The sequence below is a fragment of the Lycium barbarum genome, chromosome 1, assembly GCF_019175385.1.
Source record: "Lycium barbarum isolate Lr01 chromosome 1, ASM1917538v2, whole genome shotgun sequence".
Lineage (NCBI taxonomy): Eukaryota > Viridiplantae > Streptophyta > Magnoliopsida > Solanales > Solanaceae > Lycium > Lycium barbarum.
The window spans coordinates 150,110,349-150,134,784 of NC_083337.1; the positions used below are offsets into that span (position 1 = coordinate 150,110,349).

The 24,436-nt window shown below is 38.8% G+C and overlaps 2 protein-coding genes across 2 annotated transcripts; one reads left to right on the top strand and one right to left on the bottom strand.

Moving 5' to 3' along the window:
- The first annotated feature begins 671 nt into the window (after positions 1-671).
- LOC132643839 (pentatricopeptide repeat-containing protein At5g11310, mitochondrial) lies at positions 672-4,284 on the top strand. Its single transcript, XM_060360362.1, has 2 exons — positions 672-1,502; positions 2,753-4,284. Exons 1-2 carry the CDS (start codon positions 935-937, stop codon positions 3,976-3,978), a joined length of 1,794 nt encoding a protein of 597 aa, XP_060216345.1. The 5' UTR covers positions 672-934; the 3' UTR covers positions 3,979-4,284.
- Positions 4,285-4,922: 638 nt separating this feature from the next.
- LOC132643846 (T-complex protein 1 subunit eta) lies at positions 4,923-15,467 on the bottom strand. The gene is made up of 14 exons (XM_060360368.1): positions 15,297-15,467; positions 13,591-13,851; positions 13,228-13,353; positions 12,911-13,114; positions 12,195-12,364; positions 11,931-12,066; positions 11,078-11,194; positions 10,830-10,949; positions 10,650-10,748; positions 10,477-10,566; positions 8,941-9,028; positions 8,580-8,668; positions 8,361-8,435; positions 4,923-5,241 (listed from the first exon to the last, which is right to left on the bottom strand). The coding sequence occupies exons 1-14, from the start codon at positions 15,309-15,311 to the stop codon at positions 5,146-5,148; spliced, it is 1,686 nt and encodes a 561-aa protein (XP_060216351.1). The 5' UTR covers positions 15,312-15,467; the 3' UTR covers positions 4,923-5,145.
- Positions 15,468-24,436: the final 8,969 nt, after the last annotated feature.

Sequence of the window (24,436 nt, forward strand, 5' to 3'; positions counted from 1 at the left end):
ATATTGGGGAGTGGTGATTAGGCAGGACTTGACGTTGTTTCAGATTACCGAGGACATGACCTTAGATAGGAGGTTGTGGAGGGCTCAGATTAGGGTAGAAGGCTAGTAGGTAGTCTCGCTTTTCTGTCGCACTAGTAGGCGTAGCTTTGCTCTACTTTTTATTGCCCTATGTTTCCTGCTTTTATATGTTGGGTCTTGTCTCTCCATGCTGTTTTATCATGACTTCTTTGTCCTTGTTTTTTTCTCATTTTCGCATTGCTTTGATTTGCCTGTCCGTATATGACTTTTCTCCCCTTCTTTTCTTGTTTTCTTTTGAGCCGGTGGTCTTTCGGAAACAGTCTCCCTACCAAGGTGGGGGTAAGGTCTGCGTACATTTAATCCTCCCCAGACCCCACACTGTGAGATTCAACTGGGTATGTTGTTGTTGTTGTTGTAATGGTAAAAAATAAGTATCGACAAGAGAGGCTGCTCAGATGATAACCGCCCTCCACTTTCAATCTGAAGGAAGCAAAGAGGTAGCTCTTGGGAGGAGGGGTTAAAAAAAACACTCAAAGTATCATTTTTTTGTGAGTTTCATAACTAAACTAGGGTTGTTTGCGTTTTTTATCTAAACTATCACCAACTATATATCGAAAACACAATTCTAATTCACTCTCAGTTTGAGGAGGAAATACAACTATCACAAACTGACAAAAACACCCCGAGAGTTTTGTACTTTACAGTTCATTGGCATAAACCCCTGAAAAACCTCAATCCACCATAATCACTCTCTGCTGCTTCTTTCCATGAGCTGACATAGATCCAACATAGAAGCAGTGGATACACAAATTCATTAAATGCTTTAATTTTAGTCAATATTTTTCTCATAATACTATTAGATTGTGCTCTTATTTGTCTCAAATTCCAACTCCTGTCTCTGTTTTAGTGTAAAGCTATGAAACGCCGCTCCATTATCTCTCTAACTTCACTTCTCTCACATACCACTACAAAAAACCCTACTTCTAAGCACTTTTCAACCCAATCTTGGCTTAAATCAGCACAAGGAAAACCCTTTACAAAATGGCCAAAACTTAACCGCCCACCCAAACAACCCACCCCCCTCTTTACCCCACCACCCGTCAACCACCCCACCACCCCTAATTACTGTCCCACTACTTTTACCACCCTATGTAATATTCTACGTGACCCCACCATCCCACCTGGTCCAGTTCTTGAAAATGCATTATCTAAAGCTGAGATTTTTGAAGTAAATGAGTGTATGTTTCTTGAAATTTTTACCCATTTTGATTCTTCACCTAAGCCTTTGTTTACACTTTACTTATGGACTGAGAAGAAAGAGTGGTTTGAGTTTTCTGTGGCTGTGTTTAATGCTATGGTTAATGCACTTGGCAAGGAAAGGGAATTTGATTCTGCTTGGAATTTGATACTTGATAGACTTAATTCTACTGAAAAACCCAATCTTGATACATTTTCCATAATGATCAGACGATATGCAAGGGCAGGTACTCATTTTTTCCCCCCAGAATCATACATTAATGGTGTGTTTGGTATGAAGGAAAATGTGTTTAGTGGAAAATGTTTGCCTAGAAAATAAGTGAGTTTCTTACTTATTTATTTTCTGGTGTTCGGTAAGTAAGCAGAAAATCTTGTTCCAAAATCATTATTACCTAGTGTTTGGTAAATAAGCGGAAAATCTTGTTCCAAAATCATTTTATATAATCTAGGCAAACACTGTGGAGGTGGGGGTGGGGTGGGACGGGGTGAGAGTGTGGGGACGGGCTATGGGTTGGGGTGTGTTGGAGGGCTGGGAGGAGACAAATAATGTGTAATGTTACTTATGGAACTTGTTTTCCCTACTTCCGTTTCTTATATTTAAGGAACTTGTTTTCCTAAAAGAAAAAAAAAATCCAAGACATTTTAACCAACAATGGAAAATGTTTTCCTCCATACCAAACACACCTAAATGTTTTACCTTTCAATCAGTGGATCAGCTACAACTCAAATTTATAAGTAGTTTCTGTTTGACTTTATGCATTCTATGTATCCATTTGGTAAGACCAACTATGTTTTTCTTGCAATAGATGAAGTTATAGAGCTTTCGACCATTGGAATTTTGAGTTTTATTTTTTCCCTAGCAAGTAGTTTGCTCGAGTTCATTACATTCTTATGTCAGTAAGAAAGCTTCAAAACCTTGTATTAGGTTTGATGATCTAATCTACAAGTTTTGTGTTTGAACTGGATTTGGAATAGTTGTTTTTGTACGTTCTGCTAAAATGTTGTTTTATTTTTTAATCTAAACTTATACAGTAAGGTGTTATTAGATATTCAAACAGGTCTAATGTGTTTGAATTTGCTTGTTAGAAATAAATATTGGGAACTATCAGGATCACCCCTAAAAGGCATTAGTTTGTTCTATAATGTGATTACATCCTTATATATACATGGTAATTCGTTTCTGTTGTAAGGTAAAAACAAGAGGGAAACTGTCTTACTTTAACATGGCTTTATCGAATTCAGTTATTGAGCCAAATTCTTTTTACTTTTTCTTTTCTTTTCTTTTGTTCCCACCATTTGTATTCAATCCATGATGTCATTGCAGAAAAAGGAACCCATTACCGTGTATCTTGTCTAGTGAATTCATAAAGTAAGCTCATCTTGAAACTTTTGGTCACACAAACATTTGGTGTACGCATGAAAGTTCTAATCATCGGAAGAGTACAGGTGTGACCCTAAATTTTTGTTTCTTTTGCAGGTATGCTCTTACCAGCCATTCGAACATATGAATTTTCTTCAAATTTAGAGATACATGCTTTGGGGTTGGAAGACAACTTATTTGAGATACTATTAGATTCTTTATGCAAAGAGGGGCATGTGAGGGAAGCTTCTGAGTATTTTTATAGGAAAAAAGGACAAGACTCAAATTGGTCGCCATCTGTTCGGGTCTATAATATATTGCTAAATGGATGGTTTCGGTCAAGAAAGATCAAGAAAGCTGAGCGATTGTGGGCTGAGATGAAAAAGGAGGGCATAAAACCTAGTGTTGTTACTTATGGTACCCTTGTTGAAGGATTGTGCCGGATGCGGAGAGTTGAGATGGCAATTGAATTGATTAGTGAAATGAAAGAGGAAGGAATTGATCCCAATGCCGTCATCTACAATCCAATAATTGATGCATTAGGAGAAGCTGGGCGGTTTAAGGAAGCATCCGGAATGATGGAGAGGCTGTTAGTGTTGGAGTCCGGTCCAACACTGTCGACTTACAATTCGTTGGTGAAGGGTTTTTGCAAGGCAGGAGATATTGTTGGGGCTAGTAACATTCTTAAGATGATGATAAATAGAGGTTTTATGCCAACACCAACTACTTATAATTACTTCTTTCGGTACTTCTCCAAGTTTGGGAAGATTGAAGAAGGCTTAAACCTCTATACCAAGATGATTGAATCTGGATACGTGGCAGATCGACTAACATACCATCTGCTGGTTAAGATGCTATGCGAGCAGGATAGATTGGATCTGGCATTGCAAATTATCCAAGAGATGAGGGCAAAGGGTTGTGATTTGGACTTGGCTACAAGTACCATGCTTATACATTTGTTCTGCAAGATGCATCAATTTGATGAAGCTATTGAGTGGTTTCACGACATGATTCGGAGAGGACTAGTTCCTCAATATCTCACATATCAGAGACTGTGCAATGATCTGAGAAAACAAGGACTGACTGAAAAGGCAGAGAAACTTAGAAACATGATGGTATCTAAACCCCACTCTGAGAAGTTGCCCAACACATATATTGAAAATGGAGACTCTTCATATACGAGGAGAAAATCCATCATCAAGAAAGCTGAAGAAATGTCAAATATATTACAGACGTGTAGAAGTCCAAGACAGCTAGTCAAACGTAGAACTCCACTTGAGAATGCAGTGCTGAGTGCAAACCAGCTTATAGAAAATATTAGTAAACGGATGGAACTAGTTTAGTCTACATTATGTTGTATGATTATTCTGTAACAGATTCAAAGGTTTCTGTGATGTACATAATCCAGCACAAGCTTAAAATTCTTTCTTGTCAAAAGAATAGATTTTTGCGCCTAGAAGTTCAGAAAATAATGAATATGTAATTGATTTTGTATCATCCATGGACTTTATAATGCTAAATTTGTGCCTTTATCCAATGACTTGTGTACATGTAACTCTAAGCGGTAAACTGCTCTGTTGAAGATCATAGAGAGTAATAAGCAAGCTCAATGCAGGGTGCTGCAGCATACTTGAAAAATTTACATCAAATCGCTTTGGTTGATTTGAATCGCGGTATGAAGAGTTAAATTGATTTAAGGTACTTTAAGACCATGAAACTTCGCACAAATTGCATGCTTCTCCGATTGGGATTTCAAATAAAAAAAAAAAAATCAATTTATCATCTTCTACTTTCTTAATTTCGTTTGCAATATTCCTCTCCTACTTCTTCTTTTCCCTTTGATTTCCCATGTTACTATCGGACTTAGGCAATGCTCTAACATGTGGACAGTTGCTCTTTGGAGATTGTATCTCATTATTGGATTTGTACATTTAAGCTGTTTTCGTATATGATGTAAATTAGTGAACCTATCATGACCTGATGGAGTTTTTTTTCTCAGAGATCATATATCCAACAGTGTGCTTGACACATTGCAAAAGTGACGGTAGCATAGATGCTTTTAGTTCTGTGGATGTACCTGAATTTAACACAACTCTGTTTTGAACTTTTACAATAGCTACATGAGATTTGGTGTCCAAATTTGAACATTTTAGTGAAAGACGAATGCATGTTTCACAATTTGCTTACGAGGGCTTTCTGCACTGATTTCAGTGTATCACAAGGGAGACAACTAGAACTACATCACATTAGCAGTCAACGGAAAGATAACAGTTGGAAAACCCTGAAATGAGTCCACAAAATAAAATTAAGCTCATCAGCCAGAATTCAGAGAACAATTTTTGGAATCACACCATATACGAAGATGGCGTACCATCAAGGGGTCAACCCCCTTGCTTCCCACCTTTCTTTTCCTTGCGTTCTTTCTATTTCACCTCAGCAGGAGTAAACAATGCAAGAAAATCAAACTCTAAATGAAAACCATAGCAAAATCTGCAAAGAACTTGTGAAATCTATCGCCGCCTCATTCCACGTCCACGGCCACGTGAAGCCATTCCTCCACGCCCTCTACCACCCATGCCAGCAGCATCTCCTTGTGCACTCTCAGACTGCAATTCCAGAGGAAATAGGAGTTACTTCCAGCATAGCAAGGATGGTAAGGATGCATACAAGTGCGATGAACATATCCAACACAAGCAAAAAAGAAAATCAGATGAGCAAACCTATAGTAATCCACAAAACATCAACTAAATTGCAGAAGCAGGTTATAAGCTTGAAGAGGACTAGCTTCAACTAATTTGATTTTTTCTAGATTCAGAAATTCTTAGTACACAACAGAGGTAGACTGCAAGTTATCCCTTCGGCTCCGCAGGAGGCGATAGTAATCCTCAAGGAAATCAGCCATTTCTAAGACCATAGATACTGTTGTAAAGGGAAGAAAATTGTGAGATATAAGAAACCCCAAGGCTATGGCCTAGTCATAAGAGCAGCGTGTGATGTGTGGTTAGGTTCACGTCACGAGTTCAAATCCTACTACAGACAAAAGCTTTGCCTTTAAGAGAACCATAGAGGAAGGGGCACATTATCCACTGAGTTTCGGATGGTGCGTCAACATGCCCTCAGGGATTTCTCAGCTATCCAAAAAGAAAAGTTAATAAATAATAGGAACACTCAAAACACTTTGCACATTATGGTTGCTTCTATTCCAGCTAAGACCGCAACACTCAGTGACATGACTGCTTTGCATTTGTCAGCTTAGGCTAAATGGCACCATATAGAGTTTCTCTCCATACACATCTCTGTTATTTTTCCACTTTGCTTTGTTGGAGGAACAAGGAATGAGATAAAATTGACACCTGCCCAGCCCTAAATTGCATAGTAGAAACTATCCAACCTTATCACCAAGGCTTGGCAACAAGGATCTTAAGTTATACCGTTAATCAACAAGATTCTGAAGAGCTACCGCATCATTACTAGGAGGGTGTTTGGATTGGCTTTTTAAAAGTAGCTTATTAGCTAAGAGCCATAAGTTGGGAATACCCAACTTTTGGCTTATTTTTGTACTTTTTTGGCCTAAAGTAGGTGCTTAAAAGCACTTTTTATCTTTCCCAAACACCACAAAAAGTAAAAAAGAAATAAGCACTTAAAATAAGCCTATCCAAACATCTAGACCCTCTAGGTTATTTTCTTCCAGCAAGAATTACAGAGCAGCTATCAACAGAAAAGTGCGACAGCGGGAGGCAGAAAAAAAATCCTGCAATGCCTTGGCAGTTGTGACATTGATTTGTTGAACCAGGACACGATGATCCTATGTGATCATACTTCCTAAAGATGAACTAAGAAAGAAGACCTCCAAATTTTAAGGGCACATACAATCTCAAAGATTTCATTTTTCAATTAACAATCATTATCAAGTTGTCAACCTCTCGCCTCTTACAAATACATTTACCTCTCCCACTATTCATAAAATATAGCCTCCTCCTTTGCAGAAAGCACTTGATAACGCAAATTGAGATCTCAAAGCATTTTTACTTTCCAACACTTTGAAAACTTAAACAGCCTATGATGTTTAAGTTGGCCTCTCCATGTTCTTATTCTGCCTATACTCCCCAAAGAAAACCAAAAGAAATATTTATATTAGTTTGTATAGTGAGTACAATAGTATATTTGAGGCTTCCTCTTCAAATTCACCTCTTATTCTCCATCCATTTTTTTCTTTTTTCTTTGACAATAATTTTATCTATCTTGACCAGAAACTCTATTTTTACTTTTTTTTTTTTTTTTGATGACATGCGAACCCGCAGCCACTACCCTTCGGGTGCGCACAGGGTAAACCCAGCTCCTATGCAATAGCTCGTAAACCACACAGAAGAGGTAACGCGCACTAGGCAAGCCCCGTGCGATGAGCTCGACCCAGAAACTCTATTTTTACTTTCTGACAATTGTCTTTGAGAGAAGAGTGTTTCAAAAGGCGACATGAGGAAATTAAAGGAAGAAAGGATATTGAAAAATTAATGATAAAAATACAAGACCTATTTATAGGGCTGATACAATCCATATTTTATATGTAACCTATCATTTAACAGTCTAACAGCCGGTATGAGGCACACCTTGTATACCTAAAAGAGAAAGCTTCAAGTATCTTGGGTCCGTAATACAAGGGGTCGGGGAGATTGGCGATGATGTCGCACACCGTATTGGAGCAGGGTGGATGAAATGGAGGCCCGCCTTCGGGGTGCTTTACGATAAGAAGGTGTCGCCTAGGCTGAAAGGTAGGTTCTATAGAGTGGTGGTTAGACCAGCATTATTGTATGGGGCAAAATGTTGGCCAGTCAAGAACGCTCACGTTCAAAAGATGAAGGCAACGGAGATGAGGATGCTCAATGGAGTTGTGTTCATACTAGGAGAGATATGATTAGAAATTAAGTTATACGAGATAAGGTCGGAGTGGCCTCCATGGCGGACAAGATGAGGGAAGCAAGACTGAGATGATTCGAGCACGTGAAGAGGAGTGAGGATGCACCAGTTAGGAGGTGTGACAGGTTGACGGTCACAAAAGTTAGAAGGGGTAGAGGTAGGCCGAAGAAGAATTGGGGGGAGGTGATTAGACAGGACATGGCACAACTTCAGCTGACTGAGGACGTGACCTTACATAGGAAGATTTGGAGATCGAAGATTAGGATAGAAGGTAGTTGAGTTTTGTCGCGTTGTATGAGTGAGAGGTGGGGGGCTATCCTTTCCATCTCCTCTTCTCCTTTTCTTAGTAGTAGTACTAGGTATCGCGTAGAGTATTATCCTTATGTGTGTATTTATGTCTGTATTACTAAGTGTTGCCATTTATTTTCTATCTTGATATTTTGCTGTCCTATTTTCTTGCAATCCTACATTGACTATGTTTCTTTTTGAGCCAAGGGTCTATCGGAAACAGCCTCTCTACCCCCACAAAGGTTGAGGTAAGGTCTGCGTACATCCTACTCTCCCCAGACCCACTTTGTGGGATTACACTGGGTTGTTGTTGGTATGAGGCACACCTTGAGAGGTGAAAATCATAACTCTAGTTGTCAAATTCTTTGGGTGAAATATCTTTAAAGCAACTTGTCAGTACCTTAAAGACTAGAAAAACAGAACAAAGGGTGACTTGCAAAACCCAATATGCACCGTCTATTACTCTATTATGTCCAATGCTAGACAAATTGGGGAGACAATGGTTTCACAAAGTCAAAATTACCTTAGGATTCTTCACTGTCTCATCTACACTCAGAATGAGGCACGCTGCTTCAGTGGCTGCATTGATAGCATTTATCTGGAAAAGTCGAAATCATTTGTAAAGGATTTTTAGGAAACAAACTTGTGAAAAAAAACTGATGATCCAATAAAAACAAGAGACGAGATGGGTGGTTGGTCAATAACCTAATTTACCAAATAAATAACAGTGAATGTAATATACCTTCACAACTGCTGGCTCCCAAACAAAATTGGCAAATGAATCGGCAATGCCACCAGTATTAATGTCAACTCCATAAGGTGCACCCTCACCTGTCCAGGATAGTGAATTATCACCAAGGAGTATGAATTTTTTTTTTTTGCCTTTTTCCTTTTTATGCGGAATACCATTAATCATTATTAAGGGAATATGGTAAGAAAAGAAGCCCAAGATTTTACAAAAAGTCATCCCAGAAAAAACTACCAACCCTCATGAAGTGGCTAGAAAACTTGGAAACCTAAAAAGTTCTACTGTTCTTATTATTTTCCTTTAAATAAGTTACTATTGTTATTGTATATCCCCCAAAAGAAATTGGTAAGCATACCAGAAGGAAGAGCGTGTTTTTGTCTGAGCTTGTTCAGCACATCAGTTGCGTCAAAACCAGCATTGTCACATAGCTGACGGGGAATAATCTGCATTATGCCAGAGCTGAAATAGTGAGGTATCACATAACAGAACATATGTTCTATCAGGAATAGAAGACATCTCAAAATGACTAATAGCCTGTTTGGCCAAGCTTATAAAAATAGCTTATTTTGAAAAGTACTTTTTCAAAAGTACTTCTCAATAAAGTAATTTTGGCTAAAAGCAGTTTGTGTTTGGCCAATTAATTTTAAAAGTGCTTTTGAGCAGCAATTAGTGTTTGGTCAAACTTTTAAAAAGTGCTTCTAAGTGTATTTTTCTCAAAAGTACTTTTCAAAAAAGTGTTTTTGGGCAAAAGCTATTTTTTTTTAGCTTCTGAAAAACTGCTGCTACTCCCGAAAAGCACTTATTTTCTCCCAAAAGTTTGGCCAAACACCTCACTTTTTTTAAAATAAGCACTATCTGAAAAAATAAGTACTTTTGGGGGGGAAATAAGCTTGGCCAAACAGGCTATAAGTTCCATAAAACCTCAAAGTAGGCAATATCAAGAAATTGTCCATGAAAAGAACACGGAGGACTATCTAAAAGACCTAATAACATCGGCAGCCCTAGCTAACTAAGAATGATAAAATAGAGAAGTAGAGGAGCTGAGAAGTAACATCAATAGCTTAAACAAAGTTTTTACAGCAACAAACAATAGAGTTCTTTTGGAATCAAACAAGTAAATTCTCTGGTGAAAATACATTTGACCAACAAAGATTAACTTCATCAAAAGCAGATATATACAAAACCAATTATCAAATTAGACTACTGCAAGAAGGTCTAGGTCACACCCACTGATCAAAGTACAGTAGCGTGGTCATATGCACCAAAGTAGAAGAATGTGATTTGTTGATAAAGGGAAAACACTGATCAGAAGTCCTCCAAAAGAATGGGCTTTCAGCAAACCCTTTGTGCTGATAATGTATACGAAAATTTACCATACTGAACAAAAAATAAGTCCTCCAAGAGAAGATAAAAGTGGTAAGGATGGGTAACACATAAAATCATGCTAGTATAGCCCTCAGCTGCTCTCTACACCCTACGTGCACTGCCTCATAATTACCTTCACTCTTGGACCACAGAGAAAAGGAAAAAGCACCTTTTACCAAACCTTGTCAGGGTTTCTGTCATATACCAAGTCTGAAAATAAATCTTATACTTATTTCTGATCGAAAAGACCACTAGAATCTATTTCTACACTTTTTTTTAATTATATCAGTGGTGCATCTATTTCTCCTGTTATCCTAGGTAACTTGAAAAAGCTAGCAACTGATGTTGGTACCCCTCACGAAAGTGAAGTACATAAGAGAGCAGAAATTCAAGACATTACCAGTACATTCAACTAGCACACACATCCAAATACCAGACCTTGACAACATCAGCATACATTGAGCTAATTCTAGGAAAACTAGCAAATAATTCCTCTGTTGAAGCAAAATAAAAGAAGAATCCCTACCTCAAGAGCTTTTGCATAAGAGTTTATAAAGAGCTGAGATTTCCCTTGAATTGTTCGAGCATGGTGCCTCAAGAAACGGCTTATTTCCATCTGCACCGAAGAGTTTTCTCAATCAGTAAGGTATGACTATCATCACAAAGAAACCTTACCAGGAGATTGTAGAACGTTCTTACATCTATAGCACCACCTCCAGGAACGACTGTAGAGTTCTTCACAGCCCTTCTAACAATCATAATAGCATCATGCAAACTTCTCTCAGCTTCCTCGATGAACTATATAGATCATTGAAAGAGAAAATTAGGACCAGACAATCAAATAATAGTTGTATATGCATAACCGAAGTGATCAAAAACCTGATCTGCTCCACCGCGAAGGACAATAGTTGCGGTCTTGCCCGAGGGACATCCACTGAATATATTGAATCTTTCATTTCCAACTTGCTTCTCCTCAAAAATCTCACAAGAGCCGAGAACCTAGATAATAAATCCAGTTGGTTAAGGTAAAAGTTATTGACCAAGATCTAATAGTATAATTTAACCATGTTATGGAAGGTGTCTACAGTTGTCCCAGTAAGACTGTGTAACAGGGACAAGGACAAAACCTCTTCAATAACATTGTTCACAGTTGTCTGTACTGTTCCCCCAGTGGCAGCCGCTACCCGCTGCAAATCCTCTTCAGTGACACGGCCAGCACAAAATATATCTCGATCTGCAAAGTACTGGGCACATAGAAGGCGTGAAGAATATCAGTAATAATCTTCACAATAATCTCCTAAAGCCCAAGTGTCAGTAAGATGATTCCGGCAGAAATGTAGAAAATGTAGCCTTAATCAGATGATGGCAGCAAAACCCAAAAGTACAATTAAGCAAAAACTAACTCTTCTTTTGCATCTCATTACAGCAACCAGCAGGAGAACAAGCCATGTCCAAAACTTAAGAGTTCAGTAGTTACGTGCCAAGGCAAAACTCTTTTTCTCATCAAAACATCACCAGTTTATAAGAATTTTATGACAAATTAAACACAAGGCTCTAGGTGGAGACACTACAGTTTCTTTTGGATAAAATAAGGTAAACCAGATCGAGAGACTAGAGTTTCTACTTTCCTCACATAAATTCTGTCAATTTCTAAGACTAGGATAATCTGGTTTGCTGTCGAATTGCTGACACCTCCCTCTCGAACCAAAATTTAGAGGCTGAAGGAGGCATAATGAGTTCCAAAAAAAGGATGATGAGGGAGGCACATTATGACATTTTAAAACATATTTGACAGGAGTACACGACGGAATAAGCTACCACGACTGGAAAAAACGGCATGCCAACATCTCCCGAAAGATCAGGATGCAACAACATTTAATGCCTACTTACTATCTCTCTAAATTCTAGCTCTCCGAAGAACCCATGTGAGATATGATCATGAACCAAAGCAATGGACCGTAAAGCAAGTTTGTAACCAACCTGTGTGCCAAGATCCCCAATAGCAAGTCGAGACAAAACAACCTTGGCCCCACTCTTTACACATTTATCCAACTTGTCATAAATGATATTCCACTCTGCATCAACAATTGACTGATATTGTGCTGGATCTGAGAGCCTATACAAAAGATGATTAAGTGGAGTAAGCACCTTCAGAAGTGTGCAACTTATGAAAGAAAATATTAAATTGGAGAAGTTACACAGTTATTCTCAAACAAAATCAAATGCATGTCCAAAACATACTACCTTATCTCTGCATTTTCTTTTTCTGATTTTAGCTCCAACTCTATGTTCAGTAAAAGTATCTTGGGGCTCACAAACTTCTTTGGCTGCTGTTCAAAACCAGCATAGGAGAATGTCTTCTTAAAGGCAACACCATTTACGAGGAAGGAATCCCGCATATTACCTCCAGGGACCTACACATACAAAAGGGAGAAAAAAGAAAAGGTCATTAAAAGATTAGATAAGCTCATAGAGCCATAGTAAAATTTTCTGTAACCCATCAAGTTGGGAGAAAAAAAAGAGGGGAAGACACAGGACCCTAAATCCAGACCTAGCTCAAAGGGGCCTCACAGCGTTAAACTTTTAACAGAAATTTTATTGGTCTCTTGATCTGTTGAGAATCAGATAACCTGTTATAGAAAGTGGTGAAAACCCACAGGAGCATGGAAACAGTACTTTGACAAGAAAAGGAGCTGCACCAAGATATTTCTAAAAATCCTTACCTTAAAGATCAAAAAAGCTGTGGACAACATGCAGATATATACTCAGATCAATATAAACTCTAAAATGTTCTATGCGCTCATACTTTATGAAAGTAGCAGTTAACTCTTTGACCCAAAAAAGAACCCAAAAGCCAACACCCCAAAGTCTGATTAAACAACCACAACCATATAAAAGTCTGATTAAACAACCACAATCATATAAAGGACAAAAATAAATTCAGTTGTAAGATTGTATACCTTCTTAATTCCAATCATGTTCAGCCTATCATCATTTCCAATTGCAAGAACGGCATCCACAACCATGGATGCAAAGAATTCCTTCTCCCCTCCAATGAGCTTTGATGACAGAGTCGTAGCAGCACACTTAGCAAGCAGACTTTTCTTTTCTTCCAAGCTTTTTCCCTCTATGCTAACAGCCAATTCTTTTACCTTCTCAATTGCCTGTATAATCAATATCAAATTACTCAATGAATTATGATGACAAACCGTCTGCACTAAGCGTCACAAGGGGTAAGACAAAGAGGAACAATGAAGCAGGAGGAGGGAAAATCTACCATATTAGAAGCGGTTCGATAACTACGAATAAGATTTTGAGGGTGGACACCCTCTTCAATAAAAGGCTTGGCTTCCTTCAAAAATTCTCCTGCAAGCAGTACAACTGTGGTGGTTCCATCCCCAACCTGCAGATAGGGACAAGGTGTTAGCAGTGAAAAGAGGGTGGAGAAGGAACAAGCATAAAATTCCCAAGCTCTTAAGTTCTTGACTGTATAAACAATCCAACTTATGAGCCGCATCTTATGTACCTTTGAAGTAAACCCACTGCAATCGACTTTGCAGAATTGCAAAGCGTTACACTTTCCAACTTATGTTATAGCAACAAATAGAATAAATGCTGAGGCAGCAAAAGTACAGCATACCTCGGAGTCTTGGGACTTGGCGATGTCAACAAGTATTTTTGCTGCAGGATGAATTATGTCTAGAAGCTTCATTATAGTGGCACCATCATTAGAAATAGTTGTGGTTCCTTTGTCATCGTGGATCAGCTTGTCCATACCCCTAGGACCAAGGGTGGTACGCACCACATCAGCCACAGCCATACACGCATTTATATTGCTCACTAACTGTGCCTTCCCTTGGGAAGTGTCCGTCCCTTCCTTCAGCAATATGATCTGAGGTTGCTGTTATTATAAAAGCCACAACACCAGATCAGAAAATAGTTGTAGGGGAAAAAAAGGAAAACAATGACACACGATAAAATACACAATTACCACATAGGTACATAGCCAATAAATCAATCAATTGTGCCTAATTTCCACATTAGTTGGGGTTGGCTATGAAATTCCTATATTCACTCTGCCCTACTTAGACCCGTGTCATTCAAATACTGATAAAAATTGTCTTCCAAGACAAATTAGTAACAGTATAAAAACCTGGCACCACAAGTCTGCACATTCCAAATAATGTGGATCCTAAAGTCTTCGTATTCACAAATATCAGACCTTAAACATGTAACACAAAACCTTCACCATAAACACTTTTCATACTCTCACAGTTTCAAATTTAACACATCAATCATCATTCATCTGAATTTACTTCGAACAAACTAGAGAACAAATGCAACAAATGCTCAGTTGTCTCAATCAAAAAGTACGTTTTTTATTGAAGTTCATGGTTTAAAAGGTATTACTCCCTCCGTTTCAAATTGTTTGTCTGTCCGTTTCAAAAAAGAATGCTACTTTCCTTTTTTGGCAGCTCTTTAATCCCACTTTCCACGGCATGTTTAAGACCACAAGATTAAAGGACATCTTAGTACACTCTACACATCTTTAATTTAAGACCATAAGATTCAAAAGTGTTCTTTTACTTTCTTAAACTCCGTGGCAAGTCAAAACCAGATAAACAAATTGAAACACAGAGAGAGTACTATTTACAACCATGGGTGGATTTACAGGGTTGGCAACTTCCACACAGCCTTAAGTAGGTGTTGTATGTATGTCTGTTTACACACACTAAACTAGCATCCATTACCATAAAAGAGTAGCGGGTGCAGTGATACTCCGCCCCCATACTTAATTTTCTTTTGTTTTTGAGATAATGGTTAAAAACACACCTCAGGTATCACCTTTTTTTTTAGTTTCCTACCTAAACTAACACCAATTAGTTTGCAAAATACACCTCAACAATCAATTTTGAGAGGTGTTTTGCAAATTAATTGGTGATAATTCAGGTAGGAAAAGTGAATAACTGATAGTTGAGGTGTGTTTTGCAAACTAATTGTTGATAATTTAGGTAGGAAACTCTCACACCTAATAGTTCAGGTAGAAAATTCAAAAAAAGTTGGTGATACTTGAGGTGCGTTTTTGACCCTTAACGCTTTGTTTTTAGGGTAAACTCCGCTCCAGTGTAATAGCACTCCGCGTCCATTACTTAATATCATGGATCCACAACTTCCACTTCACATTAATGAGAAATCTAAACAGGTCTACTGAGATTTATTCTTTATAATGCTTCCCGTTAAAGTTGCTCATTTGTGAGTCACAGATGACAGTGTTTGCAGAAATGCAATGAAAATGTTGTATTATTTCAGTAATCAAAAGAAGCATATATACAAATCGAGGCTTACCATCATAGACGACATTGCTGGTGAAGTAGCAAAGAGGGAAAGAAGCACAAGTGGAGAAAGTGGAAGTGAGGTAGGGTTTTACCGTACTCGTTTAGGGTTTACACTTTTCCAGTTCGTTCGAGCGAAATGGTTTACAAGTTAATGGAGGTAAAGGCCTTACTTCATGCGCCTAGGTTATATGTACAAGTAATTAATTATAATTATTATAAGTGATAAAATTTTGTTCATTTTATATATGTAAAAGAATATGTGTCCTCCACTTGTTACTTCACTACATGTTTGGGGTCTAGGTAAATACTTACTGAGTCACACCGGTTAAAAATAAGTATTTGCTTATCCTTTTTCACTCCCTTTAAGAAAATACTAAATCTTACTATACGAAAATATTAACTTTTAGAAAAAATAGGTAGCTTGACTAAACTATCCTTAATTAATAAGACTTTTGCCTATTTATTGCTTTGAGTAAGTGGGGGTAAATCTTGAAAAATAAAGTTGATTCCTTCTTAATTATGTAAGTGGACACTTATTTTGATCCAAACTAAAAGGCCTAAGGGTGTGTTCGATATAAAGGAAAACAGAAAATGTGTTTCAATTTTCTCATGTTCGTTTGGTCAAAATTTTTAGAAAGCATTTTCTTTAAAAAAAACAAATTTCTTAAAAATGGGGAAAATTACTTCCCTAATCAAAGTAAGAAAAACAAATCCACAAATGACATTTCACAAACCACCCAACCCACCCTCCAACCACCAGACCCCAATAACTTCCACAACCTCACGCACATCCCCTACCCACCACCCCTCCATCACACCCACCCCACCACTATTTTTTTTTTTGGCGGGTTTCTACACCACCCATCCACCCCCCACGGGGAACCCCCTCAAAAAAAAAATTCTTAAAAAAAAGTTTTAAAGGGTTTTTTTGTTTGGTTTTTTACACAACCCACCCCCGACGACACCTCCTCCCCCTCTGCCCCAAATACCCCACCACCCCCTTAAAAGGTTTTGAAAAGTTTTTTTTTAATTATTAATTTGGTTTTCTACCACACCCCAACCCCGCCTGACCCGTTACCCCCCCTCCTACCCCCCCCCCCCCCCAAAAAAAATATTCTACTTCATATTTAATTTTACCTTCTTTTTTTTTATGAAGTAAGAGGTTGTATTGAAAAGGCATCAAGAAGATGCAAGAGAGTTACAAAGAAAATAGATGATAACTCTAGAATTGCAAAAATAAAACAAATGAGATATGGGAGTTAAAACCTATAGCAAAAACTCAAAGTTGTTAAGCAATTGAGAGAGAGCTAATGAAATCTACAAAGGAAATCACATCATTTGCAGGGGAATATTTGCTCCAACTAAAAAGATTCATCAGACTTTTAGATTTCAAAGAGCAGTTAGGAGTTGAGGTCCCATCATGACTTCTGTCGTTTCTCTCTAACCATATACACCAAAATATACAAGCTGGTATCATTTGCCAGACACTCTTGATGGATCTATCCGTTTTCCATAAGCTCCAACTTTCAACTGCTTCTTTCAGGGTGAAGGGTGTTGACCAGCTGATGCCAAAAACTGCAAGATACATGGACCAAATTCCTACTACCACAGGGCAGTATAAAAACAAATGGTTCACAGTCTCTTCTTTAAGATGGCACATGAAGCATCTGCTCGCTATTTAAAAGCCCTTCTTCTTAAGATTGTCTTGAGTGAGAGTGCCATTTAGGAGAGCTATCCAGAGGAAACACTTGACCTTTGGAGGGGAGCTTGGTTTTCCAGACCAGTTGCCACGGGCAATGATCAGTTAAAGCATTTGGGATATTGAGTCTCTTGTAGCTTGCCTTGACAGAGAAAATTCCTTTGCTTGAACCATTCCATTTGAGACTGTCTGGGACTTGAGGATTTATCGATGAACCATCCAGAAGATTGAATAAATCAAACAGCTCACCCAACTCCCAGTCTTGCGAGTTTCTTCTGAAGTGTATGTCCCAAATGTTGCCATCTCTGTTTCTTGCAACTGTTGAATCTGGATCTGTAGCAATTAAGAAGAGCCCAGGATGAGAGTCTTTCAAAGGAAGATTGTGCAACCACCTGTCTTTCCAGAATTTGACAATAGTACCATTCCCAACCTTGAAAGACACCTCTTGGAAGAATTCATCCTTCAGGTTGTTAATGTGTTTCCAATGTCCCACTTCATGTGGAGCTCTGGTCTTCTTAGTGCACCAGTTGTCTTGTCTCCCATATTTAGCAATAACCACCTCCTTCCAAAGGCCCGGTGGTCCTTGGCTGAATCTCCACCACCATTTAAATAGCAAACTCTTTTTATGTTTGCTTAAGTCTCTTATGCCTAGTCCTCCTGGATCCTTAGGCAGTAGAACTTTTCCCATTTCACTAGATGAAATTTATGCTCTTTAATATTCCCTTCCCAAAGAAAGGATCTTCTTAGTTTGTCTAGTTTGCTCAGCACCTCATAAGGCATAGGGATAAGGGACACAATGTATGTTGGTATGCTATCTAAAACATTGTTGATGAGTGTTAGCCTTCCTCCCATGGACAAGTACTGCGTGTTCCAGTTCCCTAACCTTTTCTCCACCTTTTCTATCACTCCATTCCATACTTCTTCTGCTTTATATTTTGCCCCCAGAGGCAAACCTAGATAGGTTGCTGGAAAAGAGTCTATTTCACAAGCCATTATCTCTGCTAATTCATTCAAATTGGGCACTGTATTCACTGGATAAATCTTACTCTTCAACATATTTATATGAAGCCCTGAGATGATTTCAAAGAGCATAATGGTCAGATTTAGGTATTGCACTTGAAGCTATTCTGCCCCGCAAAATATTAAAGTGTCATCTGCATAGAGCAAGTGAGAGACACTGACAGTGGTTTGGCCTGCTTTCCACCTTGAATCCCTCAATCTAGTGATTGAGAACTGCTTTGTCCAGCATCTTGCTCAAACCCTCCATGGCTAGTAGGAAGAGAAAAGGGGAAAAAGGGTCCCCTTGTCTTATTCCTTTCTGGGGAGAGAAAAAGTCAACAGGTGCTCTAATTACCAAAAATAGAATACTTGATAGTGGTGAGGCTGTATTTAATCCATTTGATCTATCTGCTTGCAAATCCCATTTGACTCAGCATTGAGAGTAAGTAAGACCAGTTGACCTTATCAAATGCCTTCTCCACATCCAACTTGCACATAATCCCAGGAATTCCATTTTTGAGTCTTCCATCAAGCATTTTATTGGCAATTAGTGAAGTATCAGTGATCTGCCTATTCTTCAAAAAGCATTTTGTTCTCCTGATACTAGCTTCCAAATCACAATTTTTAGTCTTTCTGCTAAAACTTTGGCAAGTATCTTGTAGACACTGCCTATGAGACTAATGGGCCTCAAATCTCTGAGATTTTGGGCCCTTTTCTTCTTTGGAATCAGGGCAATGAAAGAGGCATTTCTTGATTTTACCATGTGGCAATGCTGATGAAAATGATTAAGAGCTCCCATAACATTTGCTTTAATAAATTCCCAGGCACTATAGTAGAAGGCCATTGTATAACCATCTGGGCCTGGGCTTTTATCTGGGGCACAAGAAAAGATTGCAGCTTTAACCTCCTCTTCTTCAAAATTTCTCTCCAGCCATGTTTTTTCAGCATGAGACAACCTATTAAGACTATCAAATCTTACTTCAAGACTTCATTGTTCTTCCTCTGTGTACAATGCTTGATGGAATCTTAGAATTTCAGCTTTGATTTCATCTTTGTTTTCACAAACATCATCTTCGATCAGTAGCTTATCAATGTGGTTAATCCTTTTTTGAGAGTTTGCTACTCTCTGAAAGAATTTTGTATTCATGTCCCCTTCTTTAAGCCACAAATATCTGAACTTTTGCCTCCATGAGATCTCCTCTATTTTAGCTATTTCCTGCATCCTTAGTTATAATTGGAGTGATCTCTCTTTCTCAAGGTATGTCATAAGTCTTCCTTCAACTGATTGATCAAGGATTGATAAGTCATCCAGTATCTTGCCTTTTTGAACTTCTAGCTTCCCAAAATTATCTCTGTTCCAACCAGTAATATCCTTCTTTAGGTTCCTGAGTTTTTGCATCAGGATGAAATCTGGACTGCCTCTAACGGAATAGCTTTGCCACCACTCTTTGATCTTTTCAGGGAACCTTCTACTTTAAGCCACATGTTCTCAAACTTGAAGTAAGAAGAATCTGAATCCCAATCTCCGCATTCCAGCATAGTAGGTCTATGATCTGATACTACCCTTGGGAGGGCTAACTGCTTTATGGATCTAAAATTGTCATTTCGTTCGGGAGATATTAGAACTCTGTCTATTCTGGAGGCTTGAAGAGAGTCCTCACCTCTGAACCAAGTGTATTTAGCACCTTGGAGGGGCAAATCTATGATGCCCAGGTCTTGTAAAGTGAAGTTGAATGTGTCCATTGCCCTTATTCTCCGTGTCCAATTGACTATTTCGCTCTCATATCTGCACACATTGAAATCACCACCTATGACCCATTGATCATCCCATAACCCTCTCACCGCAGCCAATTCATGCCATATAATTTCCCTCTCATCATTGGTATGAGGACCATAAACACATGTGAAGCACCATCTGAATTCCTCTCCGATGCTTTCTAAAATGCAAGTGATAGTATAGGAACCTGCGTGAACCTCCCTAATTAGCCATTGTCTTTTATCCCACATGATTATGATTCCCCCACTTCTACGAGAAGATTGCAAAACAGCCCATTCCACCCATCTGTTACCCTAAATTTGCCTCATCCAAATACTTGACCAATCTTCGATTTTTGTTTCTTGAAGACAAACTATGTCTGCTCTCCATTTATGAATTAATGATTTGATTGAGGTTCTCTTTCCCGTCTCATTGAGACCCCGTACGTTCCAACTTAAAATTTTGATTTTCATGTGGATTTAGATTTGTAGTACCTATCCCCCTCAGTTCTTTTCCCATCAGAGTTCATGTCCCACTTGAGTCTTCCCAACTCCAACTACCATTTTGTCTTTCCCTGTTTTTTTTTCCCTTTTATTTGAATTTGCTCCTTCCTTCTCTGATCCATTCTGAGAACCATACCCAGGAGTTCGTGTTCGAAACCCACTGCATTAACCCCAAAAACCTTGCATGCCCTCATTAAAATTCCCTTAGTCTATCTGGAAGTTTCAATTACTGCTGGGTTATTAATAGGTCCACCTAAATCTCCATTGCACCATGGAAGAGATAGAGTATCACAAGAAGAGAGGTCAAATTCAGTGCTTCTAACTGGTTCAGCTTCGATCTCCGGCAAGTATCGAGGGATTGAGGAGTTTGGAAGTTCTGCCTCGTCATCTGCTTCTGAATAATCGCATGCGGTATATGTATAAAGATCAACTCTCGATTATGAAGCCTCTATTTCGACGGATAAAGGGTTGAAATAATTCACATGTTTGTATGGGCTTATCCTGTGCTGGCAAGGATCTATAAGTGGTCCCTAGGCCCTCCAATTGTTTTTATATATTTTCTTACTCTTTTGTTGCTTAGGTTTTGGGCCTCTTTTGTAATATGACTGAGCCAAATGTTGGCCCATATTAATTACTGAATTTTTGGCCCGATTCTGAGGCCCAATTTTGGATGGGACATGACCCTGCCAAGATTTTGAATTAAAGCTGCTTCTCTGACTGTGCAGTAGGTTATTACTCTGCCAAGATTTTGAATTAAAGCTGCTTCTCTGACTGCGCAATAGATTATTACCCATCGGGTAAAATTGTGCCTTCACTGCTTGACTTGATGAAGCTCTCTTAGCTTCTTCTCCGGCGACTTCTTTTCCTTTCCCCTCTTCTTTTCGATGGTTGGCAGTAATCTGAGTGAGGCAGTCCTCCAAGATTGAGATTTTGAATCTCATTTTCCAACCTTCAAATTAATCTCCGCCGGAAGTTTTTCCAGATTGTTTTCCATACAAATACGAGCCCAAAAGAAGTGGCACTAGCTTTTGTATGGTCGGCAATCCCTATAAATCCACCACATGTGTTGCCGATGGACTTAAATGAGTCCATAGACCAGCCATTGAGAGGGAGCCCAAAACCTTTGATCCATTTATGACCCGATTCTGCCTTCGTCGACACCAATCCAGATTCCCGTGACCACCAGTCAAGCGTCAAATGTCGTCCATTGCCAAACCAGTCCCCTGCTTTGACTCTTGAAGCTTCTTGTCTGGATGGAAATTCGAAAATGAAGTTGTTGTGAGATATTGGGGAGACTCGAAGGCCTGTTGTTACTTGCCATCTCTTTACGAACCAAGGTTGGATTATTTCTGCTTTAGGATTGTGATTAAAAGGATCGTTGAAGCATCCAATGGGACATTTAGAGAGGAAGAAGTTGCTTTCATCCAGACTCCCAAAATTGCCTGATGATTCTTTGTGGTGCAAAGGCCATGAAGAGATCTGTGCTGAGTCTAAGAAGGATTTCTTATGAATGTCCGAGATTACTTTGAACTTGTTGTTTATTGCTTCACCCAACCAATGTAATATTTTCCTTGAAATGTCATCCTAACCCCCATTATAATAAGCTTCTGGAATGATAATGCCTTTTCTCCTTTCCCCTGCTATTGTTTCAACTCTGAGGTATCTGCCATAGATGTTAAAGTTTTGATACACCCTATAAATATATGTCTGAATCTTTCTCCCCCACCTTCTGTAAAGATTCCCCTGTCCTTTTGAAGTTTGTTGCAGTTGGGTGCATATCTATTTGAGATTTTCCTCATCTATCTTGATCTGGCTAGTGAATTTACGACCTTGCTCTACCCAGACAAACCATCTGTTTGTACCCCCCTCATCTTCAAAGATTTCGAAAGATTTGTCGCCTGAAACAAAAAAAATCTTCCCCTCCCCCCCATGATCGGAAGAAAGATTTAGTAAGAAGGGAGAAAATAGGTTAATTAAACAGTAAAACACAGAAGGTGAAGAACTGAATGTTAGAAAGAAAGAGGTTCAAATTTCGGCGAGAGCACCGGAAAAGGGGCATTCTACAATCTTAGGAAGTAGGAGAGAGAGTGTTTGGGGATTCGTGCCTGGGAGCATTTTTTTAAGATGACCACAGCCTATAAAAAAGAATGTGCATTTTTTAATTTTACCTTTATAATAATGAAAAGTTTGTTGCATGGTTAATTTGGTGTGGGGTGGGTTGTAGTAGGGGGTGGGTGGTGGTGGGGTGGACAAGAAAAAATTTCCCATTTTTTACAAAAGTAATATAAAATATATGAAATAAAAAAATTGGGAGTGGGTGGGAAGATTGGATAGCATGGTGCCGTGGGGCGGGTAGTGGTGTGGGGGTAGGGGTAGGTGAAGATGATATGTGTTAGAGGGTGGTGGTTGGATGGTGAGGTGGGCGTAGGGGTTGGTATGGTATGGGGTGGTGGGGTTAGGGTGGGGTTGGTGGGGCTTGAGTGATATTTTCCAAAACAAAAATGTTTTCTACCAACCAACCGAACATGAGAAAATAAGTAAGAAATTCACTTATTTTCCACTACCTAATCGAACATGAGAAAATAAGTAGAAATTCATTTATTTTCTAGGAAAACATTTTCCTCCAGACTGAACACACCCTTAGGGAGTAACTTATAGACAAAACACCTAAAGACCCTTTCTAAACTTTGCGTGTTTTATTCAGTGATCCTAATTACCTCGCTATATTTGACTTTTGTATAATCGTTACCCCCTTAAATAATTACCCCTCCCCCCCAACCACCATGCTTAGTTTTTCTATAATCATTACCCTCTTAAAAGAAAAATGGTAAAATAAGGAAAAATTGCTCGTTGTATGCCTATTAATTACAATTTCACGTGGCAAATGTTATTTCAAATCACTTGGATTATAAAAACGCCGAGTAGTGGGGTAATAAGGACCCATTATTGTTGAGGAGGTAACGATTATAAAAGAAGCCAAACACATGATGAGGGTAATTAGGACCAGACATAATTTACGGGGGAGGAGAGGGGAGGGGGGGGGGGGGGGGAGGGGGGGGAGGGGAAGGGAGTTGGGTGGGGGGGGGGGGATGAATAAAACGCGAGAATTTAGGGGGGTCTTTAGGTATTTTGTCTAATTTATAATCAATTATCTAGTTTACCTCGTGTGTAAAATCTTAATCTATTTGACACCATTTATTGGATATTTACCAAATTGACTTGTATAAACATAGTTAAAAGTAGGATTATAAATAGTCAAACAAAATACTCATTGTGTTCCATTTCATATAATGTTGGTATTTGGAGAGTTATACATTTTTTTTTTTATAGGAAGATGTTATTTTGTATTGCTAGTTGTTTAATTTTTTTATAATATATATTTTATAATAAATTTTTTAGCGTAACTGGTAAGGTTGTTGCTACATATAATAGACCCTTATGGTCCGGCCTTTCCCCAAGCCCCGCGCGTTGCAGGAGCTTAGTGCACCGGGCTGCCTCTTTTAAAAATTTTATATTAAAAATTTGTAATGCTAATGCTTCTACTGTTGGGCTAAAATGGTCCAAAGATACTCTTAACGTGATGTGATATTATTCGCTTTGGGCCAAACCCGCACGGTTTTCCCCAAAAGGCCTCACATTATTAAGAGTATCCAACACCTTATAAGTAGCTCCTTTTTCTTTTCAGCTACCAATTCGCACACCTAAACAATCTCCCCCTCGAACTAAGTTCCACATGGCTCATTACCATAATTCACAGGTCAGAGATTCAACATATATGTGTGCTACCCACATCGTAACTGTATTTACAGTCACCGAAGCCCCAAATGCGGTGTATGCATCTTCAAAGCTTCAGGTAAAGGTCATAAACTGGCCCATAGACGGGCGAAGGCACTAAGCCGGGCCCCACGCCATACTCTACCATCTTCATACTCGTCTCGCCAAACCATTGGATCTGATACCAGTTTTTGGGCTAAAACGGTCCATAGATACTCTTAACATGATGTGATATTGTCCGCTTTGGGCTAAGCCCTTACGGTTTTTTCCAAAAGGCCTCACATTATTAAGAGTATCCAACACCTTATAAGTAGCTCATTTTTCTTTTCAGCTACCAATATGGTACTTTGTTTGCACACCCAAACATCTACAATACTAGATCATGATTGATTTTTTGCAATGGCTAATGAGAGGATGAG